The following is a 14,395-nucleotide window of genomic DNA, read 5'->3' as shown; positions in this document are numbered from 1 at the left end:
CCGAGAATTTTAAAGTATAGGAGCATTTCTTCTGCTGATTCGCATAGAAATTAATGCATGCATGTGCTGCTCTGAGTTTTCTCAGGTACTGTTGCTTGTACTTGAGCACGTGCTGTGGCTCAAAACTTTACGGGGTGCCTTGGATGGCACACTAAAGATGATACTAAGGGTTCTTTGCAGCTTAATGAATTAGGCCTTTTACATTTCATCCATTCTTTCTGGTCATTTCTTACTGGATTGTCCAATTTCCATAGCTTTACCTGGCTCCAGTTGTAAGTATTAAGAACATATAGGCGAGCTCTTTGAAAGTCTTGTTAAACTTTATATTGATATTATTAATAATAGTAGTTAGGAATTATCACTTGAAACGTGGGGGTGGGGACATTGTCGAATAGAAATATTGGAAGAGAGAGAATTTTCCCATTCCCATCACCAGTGATTGGAATCACAAATGTTGTCATTCACAACCACATGCACAAATACAACAAAAATTGCTGTTTAATAGTTGTTTTAATGAAACTCAATAGAGACAGTTTCACCATAATGTTTCGGGGCTCCAAAAGGTTTTTGAGTTGAATTTCAATGGAGCACCTGTTCATTGATTATACTGGATTCGTTGTATAGAAAATTGTATGCGCTGCTAACAAAATTGCAGGAAAGGTTGGGTCACCATAAATGAGACCGTTACTGAAATTCTAAAACTGCAAAATCAAAGTAGAAAAGATGGAATTGCAAAACAAGAAATGTGTACTGATTAACTAGAATTCAAAAAAATTAAGTGACATCTTATGATAATCATTGGACACAAATCCTTTAAAGAATTCATCACTAGGAGTATCGGTCTGTTTTAGAATTTTCAGAGAGAGGTAAGAGGTACTAGTTTGATTCTTAAATTGAGAAACCCTTTTGACCTGCTTCGTGAACTTTCAAGATGAACCTGGTAGCTTGGTTTGTTTTGTGCCATCTTCAGAGGTATATTTCTTTCATACTACTTCCAACAGTTACATTAACCCAAGCAAGAAACTATGTCGCAGATCAGTTACTGAATGTAATTGGAAATTGCAAATGGATGACTTTTCCATATTCTACATTACCTCAAACTTAAGAGAACAAACCCCTTGTATTCTTACCATGGCCAGCCCGAGAAGAGTCTACTTGAGACTCAGAGGTCTGGAAAAACTAACCCCTATTAATAATAATGATAATCATGAAAGTATTACATAATTGGGTCTGTTAAGTAGGAAGTTTAGCATGAAAGGTACCAGATACAAATCAACCCTTTTCTATTTATTTTTGCCAAAGGAGGGCAAATAAGTGGTGCACAGTAGACATAGGTCAACACTGTGTGATGTGCCTTTGAATTTCATCCAGTGGCAAACAGTCGGAAACAAATCCATAAAAGAAATTTTGACAACTTTCAACGTTAAACGTTGACATTATTTTCTCATATTGTGGGCCTACCTTGAGCATGTATTTTGTTTCAATGGTGTGATTTGATAGTGAAAAGCTAATAATGACGCAAAACTTGTTTTGTCTTTTATCATTTATTTATTTAAAAATATAATTTGGAGCATTAAACAAAAGCAACTTTAAAGTAAACATCCTCATGTTTTACTTCGTCTTCAAATCGGTCTCACATTGTTAACCCATGGGTACTTGAATAGGCCATATAACCCAGTCCTGTATTTAAGTAATGCAGGTTAACAGTAGTTAAATGATTGTGTATACGTCCAAACTTCAACCAACGGCAATTGCCAAGTTTAGGAATTATTAAAAAAAAATTGTCCGAAAATTCATAATTTATATTTACCATAAAATTATCAATTGTGGGGGGGCCGGGAATCAGAAGTTCACATAAAATCTAAATTCTAGTATTAATGACAGATCCTTGAGGCCACCCCAATGGGTGTTAGGTTATATATTGTGGTTAAACTACATAATAACAATACGGTAAGCACATCTTTTTTCTAGCTTTAAACAGTCTAAATATGCAGTGTTCTACTTGTGGTTCTGAGGTCCTCCCTCATTCCTGGTCGTTGTGGATCTGTGACAATAATCCCCTTTGACCGCTGGATGTCACGCAGAGACGTTCCTATTGCTTAGAGAGAGTCTTTGTCACAAGAACATTGTATCTTTGGACTACCTGCAATTCAGTCTCACTTGTGTTGGTGTATAAAAGTTCAGTGGAAGGCTAAATTAAATAGTTCGAGGGTAAGACCTTGAGAAAAGGAATAAGCTGTGGACTTGGGTGTCATTCAAGTCGGGTGGTGAAGAAGTGATGGAAATAATTAGACAAAGGAGATAGACTGCACGGAGACGTGACCCGAGAGGATACGTATCTCCTGAGGTAAGTAGCACTGTACTTGCTGGCATTAGTATTACCTGCTGCAATACTGTATTCAGTATCGTTGTTCGTTACTGTAATTTCAGTATGCATTGAAGGAGCAGGGTATAGGCTACTCACTATTTACAAGGTAAAATATTTAAATATGCCGTTTGTGATCTACTCAATTCCATGTTGAAATATGCTCTGGCTAGGAGCATGGAGAATAGATAAATTCGTTGTGCTAATCTCGTCTGATGCTTTGACAAGTTTTGCCACTCGACTGTTAGGTAATCTGTTAATGGAAGTAGCTATTGTTCAAGGCTTCGTCGCTGCTACCTCAGGTTCTCAGACTCTTGCCACGTTATGCAGCCATATTTTTACCAGTTATAAAACACCAGGTTATTTTAAACCATTCTTTATTCATGAGTGTGTCAACAAAGTGTTTTAAAAAGCATGAAATCATAATAGTTTTTGGAATAATAATAAATCATCACACACACACACACACACACAGCGAGAGAGAGAGAGAGAGAGAACCAGGAAACAATTTTCCCATCGTTCCTTTGTGTTCGTTGTCTAAGCACTGTTACATTATAAAACTTGAAACGATTTTTTCACCCGAACGAATTTGTGTATATGTAAATAAGTAAACATATTGCGACTAGGTCAAGTGGATTTGCGGATTAAACGGATAACAGGAGCTGGTAAACAGGTAAATTTAATTAGCAAATAAATGCAAGATAAACCATCAGAATTCTAAGCAAGGAGAAAATCTGCATGTCACGGTGTACGTACCTAAGTTAGCTATCGTCAAGTGTGTTGATCGATATCCGATATCAGATCACGCGTAATCTCAGAACATATTCCTCTAATCAATTCAAAGATACGGACAATATTATGGCAACTTGAGAGCCCTAAGATAACATACCTCCGCTAACAGCAGGTAAGATGATGGTAGCAAGGCCAAGTGAGGGCATTAAACACACACACACACACACACACACACACATCGGTCAGCAATTGGTTTGGCTACTTCCAGTCATTTTTTATACTATAAGCCTATATCCTTAGGTAAGAGACCAACTGTCCATCTTCATCCAACCTGCATCTGCTCTCTCTGTAGGTAAGAGTGACACACACACACACACACACACACACACATATATATATAGAATTCTGATGGTTTATCTTGCATTTATTTGCTAATTAAATTTATATGTTTACCAGCTCCTATTATCCGTTTAATCCGCAAATCAACTTGACCTAGAGCAATATGTTTGCTTATTTACATAAACACAAATTCGTTCGGGTGAAAAAATCGTTTCAAGTATTATAATGTAACAGTACTTAGGAAACGAACACAAAGGAACGATGGGAAAATTGTTTCCTGGTTCTCTCTCTCTCTCTTCTCTCTCTCTCTCTCTCTCTCTCTCTCTCTCTCTCTCTCTCTCTCTCTGTGTGTGTGTGCGAGTGTGTGATGGTTTATTATTATTCCAAAAACTATTATGATTTCATGCTTTTTAAAACACTTTTTTGACACACTCATGAATAAGGAATGGTTTAAAATAACATGGTGTTTTATAACTGGTAATAATATGGCTGCATATATATATATATATATATATATATATATATATATATATATATTAGTGCCATTCTCATGGAATTTTAGAACATGGGCAAAAGACTGTAAAAATCTTGGTAATGGAAAATTTGCAATAATTTTAGTATGATTTGCGAATTAAGTACTATACATTAAGAAGACATAGATGTACAACAGGAAAGCCCTAGCATCGTGTTGTTGAATAATAGCAATCATGCTGTGAATAAATGCTTAAGAACTTGTTTTATTTTATATTATTTTTTATTTATTTCCTCGCCATAATATTATAGGGCTCGACTCGTGATTTTGACAGATGTTTCCTCTAATAATGTTGATGACATTAATATAAAGTACAACACTAATAAATTAGGCCAATTTCTCATTAAAAGTAGCTGTGTCAAGATTTTACAATTTTTTCTGTGATTTTCTGGAATGATGTCCTTACTAATAAGGTAGGTAATTTTGATAAAATAAATGCTATAATAATTACTAAATAAATTAAATAAGGTATATATCGACGCAAGATGTAATGAACATCACTTCGTCAGTAACGTCATCATTGTAATTTTGCCAGCTGTAAACATTGAGGAGGAGAGCGCAATACAGAAATACTCCCTAAATAAGCTTTTGATGTTGTGCGAAAGGTATAGTGTTTGTTGCCGAGCATTTCGAGTCAAGTAGAATAGTATGGTGGCCATTTAAAGGAATTAATGGAAATATGTGGGCAGTGATATACATGCAGTGTGTGTAAGTCGAGACCGATGGCCTGGCGTAAGATCAGTGCGACTTGGTTTGCATCAGGATTTGGCAGCTGAAACATCCTAAAGAAACACGATGTTTTATTATGTTTCGTCCCAACTACGATATTACTTAGTTTAAGTGAGACATAGGTACTAATCTTTTGGAAAGTTTTCATAGCCTGGACCAACCCATGTTGCGTCACTAGGTCAGGTTTCCTTGCGTTACCTTGTGTTAATGGGGGGAAGGGGGAGTCATTAGGCGGGGGCCCCCAAAGCCCCTCGGCCAGGTCAGGTCACGGTGCTTAGCGAGGTTAGTTAGGTAAAGTCTGGTTAGGGGTAGTTTGTACAGCTCCTATTTAGTAAGTACCCAGTTGATCTTAACCCTGAGGCTAGCCGTGCAGCGAAACAATAGGCTACCTATTGCCAGAACAAACAAGCTTGCCAAGAATATTTAAATAAGTGGATTAGGCACGAAGCGCCGTTCCGCCACATTCTTACTGACAGCACACATTAACAAGACAATCACAGGTCCACGGATATGCACTCGCTCCCTGGTTAGGTAAATTTATGGCATTCTAGGAAGGGCTAGGATTGTGTTCATTTGCCGAACCAATTCCTGTCATTCTACTCTCGCCCAAACATGGGTCTCTAGACTTTTTAGTATTATGGCCACATTGTGCATTTTGCACAAATCTGCAGGCCACATGAAAAAATAACTCAGTTTTGTATATTCAGTCATTTCAAACTGAAGTAAAAGAAATGGGAGATGCTAGAAACAAAACGGCAGTAGTCAAAATAATCCAAAAATATGATTGTCTTTATATTTCCATGACACCACACAGGACCTTTAAGTGACTGGTTGCCACTGTTAAAACTGCAATTTAATTGGCCTTTGATTGTCGGCTGCGGGCTGGATCTGGTCTCTGGGCCATAGTTTGGAGATCACCTCTTTAGAATGTGGGTGGATTTCAATGTCATAATCCAACTTGACTCGACATCAGAATTCAGCCAGGTAGCCATATTTGACAGCTGAATCGGTTGAAACCATAAGTTTAGTATGTTTTAATGTGTGCTTTGAATGTTTGATGTTTGTTTTATTAGGAAATTACCAAAGCAACCACACTTAATCTAATCTTTACACTTGTGCTTGATAATAGTTTGAAAACATTCCTTGAACTTACTTTAATCTGAATTAGAACTACCAATTGGAGTAAGGCCCTTATATTTCTTTAATTTTGTGTTTTCCCCCCCAACTAAAAATGCCACGCTCCCACTGTGGTCTCCCTGAATTGTAGGATATAAGGGTGAAGTCCATTATCTTTAAAAGTACTAATTTGCTAAAGAAATCATTATCATAAGCATTCAAAATAAACATTAAAACAGGAAGATTATATTTTCAAGTCCAAAATGCTATAATGATGTAAAGTAAAACAATGTCACAGAATTATATTGATCGAATTAACTGCCAGAGGCACCCAAAAACCCATTCTCATGCTTGGATCCACCCCTTTGCCTAATAGTATACAGATTGGCCAAGTACAAGAAATTTTTTTGCCCATCATATTTTGTGTACTGAATTTTTCTGAGTACAGACCATCCATTCATAATTTTAAGGGCCAGTTGAATTAAATGTGGATATGTCTGTCCAAAATTAAATAGGTTGTGTATTTCATGAAATATTTAATGCTTCCAGCATCAGATAGCCCATACCTGCTTGGTATTAACTGTAAATGCAAAACCAGAGTTAGGGATAGAGTGCAGATTAATAGTTCAGGCTGTATTTTTTTCTTTACCTCCAAATGGGAAATATATTTTAGGTTGAGATTTGAGAAATATAGGTTCTGAATGGATCAATAAATAACTGGAGGAATTTGAAGTGGATTGTTGTACGAAGGGTCTTAGACAAGGTATAGGCCTAGATCCATCTGCTCAAGCATCCCATAGCACCTTCTTTAAGGCCTAGGCACCACACCTGTACAAGAACAGCAGCAGTATATTTTAATTTCCATAATTCTCTAACACCACTCATTTTAATTACATTTTTTATTGCCTGTAAGTCAATATTTCCTAGAATGCCTGTCTTTTGAACTTGAGAGTATTTGGTAACTTAAAATGAAAGAAATGAGATGAAATTTAATTGTTCTATGCTTCAAAGTAACCACAATTAGTTACATTATTGTAATTAAAACTGGTTATTGTTCCGATACGAATACAAACCATCGGTCCTTTACAATAGGAAGGTAACTAGCGGCAGCTGGAACGGTCTTAAGCTCCGAACAAGGGAGTTCGGTAGTTAACTGCTTGTCCGACAGTGCGCGCACACGCGACTGGGAGGTGAAGAACCACTGTGCTTTTGGCTGTGTTGGTGGATGGACGTGTTCTACATATCTCTCTGCCCGCTTCTTTGTCATATGCTTTGTGTTTATTCTCAAACTTGGTTTGTTTGTGTGTGTCAGAAATACTGTAAGTACGTGTACTTTGTATTTTTTCATTGTTTATCATTATGGATCCTCATGAATTGGAGCTGTCCCTGCGGCCCCCCATCAGCCGCAGAGTGTGCTCTGGTGTGGAGGGCCGTAAGTGCGGGGCCTTCCACTCCTTTCCCGAAGTAGATCCCCATGTATTATGTGCTCGGTGCCGGGGGCGTGAATGCTCTCAGGCCAAGCCGTGTGAAGTGTGTAATTCCTGGTTGGAGGAGAGGTGGGTGCTCTATGAGGGTAGGAGGAAGTGACGTAAGCCTGCCAAGGAGTCCTCGGAAAGCTCTCCGCGTATGGCTCCTTTCCCTTCGGGGGGGGTTTCTTGTTCCTTCTCTTCGCCCGATCCGTCAAGCGTAGAGGAGGGGGCGAGATACCCCGACGTACAATTGTATTCGGGGTCTTCCGTTCGCTTGGGATGGGGCTCCCCCCCCCCCCTGCCCCCCCCCCCTGGTGCGACGGGCAACCCCTCCTAGATGGAGGACCTGACGTCTGTCCTGAGGGAGCTGACGAAGAAGAGGAGGAAGGTGTCATCGTCGTCTTCGTCGTCGCCTGCTGCTGCCTCTTCCCCTTCGACTTCCAAGCCGAGGAAGAAGAAGACTGCCTCCTCCCCAACTAAGAAGTCTCCTTCGGGAACTTCTAAGGGCCCGTCTCACTCCAGTGGGACGGGGGGTTCTTCCGCTGGTCCTCCTGCTCCTTCGGGAGCGGGGCCCGTCTCTCCTTCCGCAAGGAAGAAGAAGACGGGGACCAGAGGGGTACCGGCTAACACCGGTACTTCCTCGCCTGGTGCTAGAGGTTCTACCGCTAAACCAGGTTCCGGCTCGGCCTCTCATTCGCGAGAGGTACCGAGTGTACAGTCTCCTGCGGGAGACCGTACAGCAAAGGCTCAGGCTTCTGAGTTCGCTCGGCGCCAGGACCGAGGCACGGAGCGGAAGGCTGGCGAGAGTCGCTCAGGTGACTCGCCAGGCCAGCGATCGCTCTCGTAGCAAGCCGCAGGCTACCAGGGTTGCCGTAACTGTCCCAGACCGGCCACGGGCTGAGGTTGGGAAGAGGTCCCCTCGATCGCAGTGGTTCCAGCGGTTCGATGCGCTGTGAGGACAGGCACCGCTCCCACCGCGACAGTGGTCTCTGCAGGTCTCCTGACCGCCGCTCCCATTGGGACTGGACGGGTAGGGAGACCAGCAGCAGCTCCTCTGACGCACGGGACCGGGGCCGTTGTTCTCGGTCCAGCCGCTCTCCCCAGGAGAGCCGCACGACAAGGCCTGCAGCTCAATCGCCACCGCGGGTTGGCGATCGCCTGCAGCCCCCCAAGCACACCGGTCCTGCCGGTGGGCGGAGTTGGGGAAGCGTCAGGCCTTCCTCTCCTATCCCTTCAACTTCCTCGGGCTACACCAGGAAGGGCGAGGTGATCAGGTGTGATCGCGAGGGGTGCGCTCCCACCACGACAGCGGACTCTGCCGGTCCCCTGACCGCCGCTCCCACCGGAACCGGACGGATAGGGGAACCAGCAGCAGCTCCTCTGACGCTCGGGACCGTTGCCGCTGCTCTCGGTCGAGCCGCTCTCCCCAGGAGAGCCGTGCGACCAGGCCTGCAGCTCGATCGCCAGCAGCTCTCCTGAAGAGCAGGAAGACCGCTGGTCCAGATCGGCAGCTTGACCATCACCGTGGTTGATGATCGCCTACAGTCCTCCCAGCCTACCGGTTCTGCTGGTAGGTAGGGGAGGAGCTCTCGTAACAGCTCCCCTAACATAAGAGACTGACGCTCCGTTCCTTGGTCTAGCGTTTCTCCACAAGAAGTCGCTGGTCCAGACCTGCAGCTCGATCTCCACCGTTGGTTGGCGATCGCCTGCAGTCCTCCCAGCCTACTGGTTCTGTTAGTAGGTAGGGTAGGAGCATCAGGTCTCCCTCACCTGTCCCTTCAACCTCCTCAGGCTACACTGGGAGGAATGAGGCAAACAGGAGTGACCGAGAGGAATGCACTTCTTACGATCTGGCCATGAGCCTGGTTCGGTCTTGGGACCAACAGATCCTCGCTCAAGTGGTTGGAGGAGATCGTGGGGGGGTGGCGAGGACGAATGACGCTTCCCAGACTCTCGGAGGGACCATCACCGCTGTTCATGTGACGGGGCGTCTGGACCACGCACTCAAGAGACCAGGGTGAGCTCCCCCTTCGGTCCTCTTGAGAGGTTTCGGCCTCAACGAGGACTGGGACGCGTCGGAGGACGGTATCGGCTCTGTCCTGTCAGGTGCTCGCTCAGCCCCACCCAGACGACAGTCATGGTGGCGGCAGATGTTTAACCTACAGTACGAGTTCGTAACCCTCCTCGGGAAAACGTTTTCTCCTGACGGTAACGTTTTCCTAGACTCTGAGCGGCCATCACCGCACAGTGATGGCTGCTCGTACTCGCTTCTCCAACTGCTAGTTCCGCTGGGAAGGCGAGCGAGTATCCAATCTTCCTCCCCCATTCCCTCTCTCCCTATGACTATGAAGGAAAGCGGAGAGATCCTGCAGAGCGTTCTCTGTAGGATTCCACGTTGGGGACTGCGTTCCTGGGGGGACCTTCGGGTCCTACTGGACGTAAGTCCCCGTCGTTGAGGAAGGATCTTGCCCCATCCTCGATTTCTACGGGAATTGGGGGGACCACCACCCGATGATTGTCTGACGAATTCGGTGGGGGTTTCGCCGAGTGCTTAGAAGTTCTTCGGAATTTCTAGCACTCTCCGAGTGTTCTGGTTTTCTACGATCTGCAAACACTTGGGCGAAACCACGGTCCAGAGTGGGCTAGATGAGAATCCCAGATAATTGTTACTACGATAATCGGGAATCTCGCCGAATGCTCGAATTCCTGGAATTTCTAGCGTTCGAGAGAAGCACTGCTGCTGAAGGAAGAATATCTCGAGAAGGGCTCAGCCTGGATGGACCTGATGGTCCGTCACCTCAGTAGGTGGCCAACCCCGGGATAGAGAAGAACGGGTGGGAACATCCAGTTTGGCTTGAACTATTGTCTTCGGTATCCTGTTATCACCATTGAAGTCTTCTTTCGGGGGAAAACTTCTCCTTCACTCTCTTCATTAGAGAATGAAGGGTGTCGGCTTCCAGTCCTTATTCTCGTTCCTCAAATGGAAAAGAATTTAGGATGGAGGTCTATGTACAGGAACCTACAAATATACTACGAATATTGCCCTCACGACATGATTCTGTTAATCAGTTGAATTGTCCGAGGGGTAGGCACATACCGTAGTTAACTCTACAGATTGTGACCGAGACGAATAGTATCTTCTTAATTGAACTGCAACTCGGGACTGCCTGCAAACCTCCCAGGAGTTACCAGTTTCGATTTTGAGATACTTATGGTATTGTTACAACAACTCCACCTCAGCATTTGCATTCACTGAAATCCGTTTCGTTTAAATGCAAATGCTCGAGCGTATTTTTTTGCGCTCGATGGTTCTAGCCGAACGCATTCCTTCTTGGAATGGATTACCTGGCAACTCAGGATGACGAGTGAGCGAGAGCTAGAGGTGTATTGGGCTGCCTGCCGCAGCCCAGTACCAGCTGGCTCTCCGAGGTAGCACGGTCGGTTTAGGTCTCTCTCCTCTACAATGATTGACTACCGAACCGAATCTCTGCCCGGCAATCACAGACTTAGGTCTCTGGTTGGCTGGGATTCTCGCATACGTGAATGACCATCTCTACTGCATCGCCTTGGACATTGCGAGAATTTTCAGACAGAGATATCTCAATAGACTCTATCATCTTTCTGCTTACTGCACGGTAACAGAAGTCTGTAGCCTAGTCTCCCGCTGCATCGCACCTGCCGCTGCAATAATGTGGAATGATTTCTTCAGACATCTGAGTTTGTCTTCTAAATATATCTCGTATTCGTAGGTGTGCAATTGTTCATTGTTCACCCCGAATTGTAGATGTATAACGGAAGACATCGCCTGTTCCCTGCCCTGCCAGCTCTACTTCCAAGTATATATATGTCCTCCCTGGATAACCTGAAAAGATGATGATGATGATTCAGCCCATGAGAAGCAGTTCTTCAGGCAGTACATCCCTGTGTTTTCATTACTGAAAAGCGCTCCGCTTTCATTGCAACAACTTCTTCTCACCGAACAGCAATGAAATAGCGGTTTAGCGTTTTCAGTCCTTTGTAAATCACAGGGATTAAACCGTCTTTGCGGGTTAGTGTCTTAGGCTGGACTTGTCTAAGTTCAGAATCTTGAGAATTACTTCTCTTGATTTGTCTGTGAAGACGTAGGTCTGCATTCACCTTCTACCTTTGTCTTCAACGGCACATAGTGTTATTTCTCCTTAGCTGAGATTCAACATTATGAGAACTTCTGTCTTGCCATCAGGGACCTCTGTCTCTAGAAGGCAATTGACTTTTGCCTGTTGGGCACATGCCTTGATAGAATCATCATCTTGCTACCGGCATCGGTGGCAACAAATAGACGGTTTGTATGGTCTCTCGGCATAACCCTTTAAAGGCAAGGGTCATGTGACTATGCTCGGATGCTTGGACAGCTCGCCTCACACAACTGAACGCAGTCAGTCGGCAGCTGTCGAAGCGTCCAAGACCGTTACGAGCTACGCTGTGGACTTAGTTCTGTTGCTTCAGATCAATCGTTACTTCGTCCTACTAGCTTGTTCCGGTACCTATACCATCGACACCCACCATGGAGTGTCGGTGTCCTATCCACCGCGGAGACGAAGAGACTTCGCCGCAGTGGGGTACGAGACCGCGAGAGACTTCGCTGCAATGGGATACGAGAACGCGAGACACTTCGCTGCAGACGGATAGACCAGTATGGGTACTTGACAGCACTCCGAAGAATTGTCGGACAGAAAGAGGGATAGGTCATCGCGACTAAATATACCCTTCTTTCCCTCCGAGTAGGGGAACTGCATGGCTTTTCCTTCGATATCAAGCATCCAGGGGATGGGGATCTGTGACGCTTGATTTCGTACTGAACTTCGTAGCGAAGACTCAGAATCCTTCGGTCCCTGCCGACCGGTTCGAGTCTTTCACAATCCCCTTCCTGATGGACTTCACCGACATCAATGTGGATGAGATGCTGCTTTGTCCTGTGAGGGCGCTACGGCGCTATCTGAAGAGAACTCGGCACCTCAGGCCTGAGTGTCGACGCCTCTTCGTTAGCACCGGGATGACCAAGAAAGAAGTATACAGGAACAAACTTTCTTTCTGGCTGCGTGAGGTGATCAGGAGGGCGTACAAAGCTGATGGTAGCAACGACATCCGTACCCTTCGTCCGAGAGCCCACGAAGTCAGAGATATTGGTCCTTCCTTTGCGTTCTGCAAGAACTTCTCTGTGGCGCAGGTACTGAAGGCAGGGGTCGTCCAACCAGACCACTTTCACCTCCTTCTACCTTTAGGATATAGTCCACAGGTCCTTGGACACTTTTTCCTTAGGACCTTTGGTGGCTGCTCAACACGTTGTGTAGCTTACCCAGCACCCGAGCGGACAGAACAGCATCGCATCCTTGTGTGACTGCATGAAGGGATAGGTGAATGAGATTGTGACTGGCCTTCTCTTCCCCATCTTTTTCTCTCCCTCTACCTGTGGGCAGAGGGATGCGGTCGTCACTACGCTGGATCAGGAGGCGATGCAGGTAAGCTACTCGACCGAGCCCCATCCTATCCTTTTCAGTAGGGATAGGAGCGATGATCCACCACTTCCCCCAACAAGGGGGGGGGAGTGGAAGCCAACAAGAGACAACCCATGACTTCATATTGCCTCTTGCAATAGGAACAAGTTCTTGCTTGCTAGTTTTAAAGGGTACGCTTGCCTCCCTCTTAATACTTGGGTCCAGAGGTCTAACCATTGATCCTGCAGTACATACCCCGATCATTGGGCAGAGGCTAGGATCCCTCCCTCTGCTCTTACGACCAGGAAGGGAATCCAAGGTTCGGCGAACACCAGTCTGTTCTCAAGACTCAGATTCCCCCCACCAAGAAGTGAGTCTTCCTATTGTAAAGGACCGATGGTTTGTATTCGTATCGGAACAAATGGCAATTTGTCGAAAATTGCCTTTTTCCTAACTATACAAACCTGAGGTCCTTTACACATAGTCCCACCTCATGCCACCCCTCACTCTGCATTTTCCTGGGCCTAAAGCAAAGTGGTTCTTCACCTCCCAGTCGCGCGGTGCGCGCACTGTCGGACAAGCAGTTAACTACCGAACTCCCTTGTTCGAAGCTTACGACTGTTCCAGCTGCCGCTAGTTACCTTCCTATTATAAAGGACCTCAGGTTTGTATAGTTAGGAAAAATACAATTTTCGACAAATTGTTATATTTAGTGAAATAACTGTTTGATGGCTGTGAAAAGTGTTTATAAAATGCTGTTGAAAATACTTTATGACGTATAGTTATTCCTCTAATCATTAATTTTACCAGAGCACTGACTACAATCCATTTCTTCCCCAACTTCTTTTCTCTAGGTGATGTCCCACCATGGCTCATGGGCGGCGCCTTGCCCTGGGTATTTTTGTCCTCCTTTTGGTCGATATTATATGGGTAGCTTCATCAGAGCTGTCAGAGGTAAGTATTTGATCATGAAGATTTCCTGTAGCCATAACCTTTTATTCAGCATCTGTAAACCATTAAAGATGTATATTAGACACAGAAATAGTCCAATTATGTGTTAATGTTAAAATGAGGAAGATAAGGTAGAAATGCTTTGGTAATATGCAAAATTGGTTAGCTAAGAAGCAGTTGCCTCTTTATAGTAAAATATGAAAGTTCCTGTTAAAAAGAAATTTGAAGGAATAGTGAAAAATATATATGTAAAAATAAAGACAAATATAGATAATAAAAGTAAAAATAATGAAATTACAATGGTAAATTGAGAAATGAAAATAATAATGAAAAATAAAATATTTGGAAAATGGTAGGCCCATTAGTAAGGGTCTCTCTCTCTTTCTTGAACTAAGTTTCTTTTTAATTACTTTTTGTCGAGAATTGCCCATATCACTTCTTTGGGGAATATGGAATGAAACCACAGAAACTGAAAATTCAAGTCGCAAAGTAATGTCAAGAAAATGTCTGCAAGTATAGCATGAAAACTAGTTTATGGAAACCAATGAAAGAAGGCATACAAAAGGCAACTGAATAATTATTTGACAGTAGTGAAGGGTAATAAAGAGAGACATAGTGGAATTCAGGGGTAAAATCAATGGCACAGCTAGAGGTACATATGTTTCAAGGGGTACTGCTTACTGTCATA

General features: G+C 44.0%; 1 protein-coding gene across 6 annotated transcripts in view; it reads left to right on the top strand.

The window, feature by feature from the left end:
- Nucleotides 1–2,110: 2,110 nt before the first annotated feature.
- The window catches only part of LOC135196359 (solute carrier family 35 member F5-like), a 90,425-nt gene continuing 78,140 nt past the window's right edge, over nt 2,111–14,395 (top strand). For 2 of the 6 annotated variants that reach the window (XM_064223143.1, XM_064223138.1), the window contains exons 1-2: nt 4,479–4,573; nt 13,611–13,710. In XM_064223143.1, the coding sequence (XP_064079213.1) occupies nt 13,624–13,710 (87 nt within the window). In that variant the 5' untranslated portion in view covers nt 4,479–4,573; nt 13,611–13,623. Of the gene's footprint in view, nt 2,348–3,326; nt 3,450–4,478; nt 4,574–4,797; nt 4,820–13,399; nt 13,421–13,610; nt 13,711–14,395 lie in introns of those variants that run through there. The other 4 variants (XM_064223139.1, XM_064223140.1, XM_064223142.1 and 1 more) reach the window with 4 other exon arrangements.

Source organism: Macrobrachium nipponense, chromosome 17 (assembly GCF_015104395.2).
Source record: "Macrobrachium nipponense isolate FS-2020 chromosome 17, ASM1510439v2, whole genome shotgun sequence".
NCBI classification, from domain to species: domain Eukaryota; kingdom Metazoa; phylum Arthropoda; class Malacostraca; order Decapoda; family Palaemonidae; genus Macrobrachium; species Macrobrachium nipponense.
The sequence above is the reverse complement of the archived record's forward strand: the minus strand, read 5'-3'. Positions and strand labels throughout refer to the sequence as shown.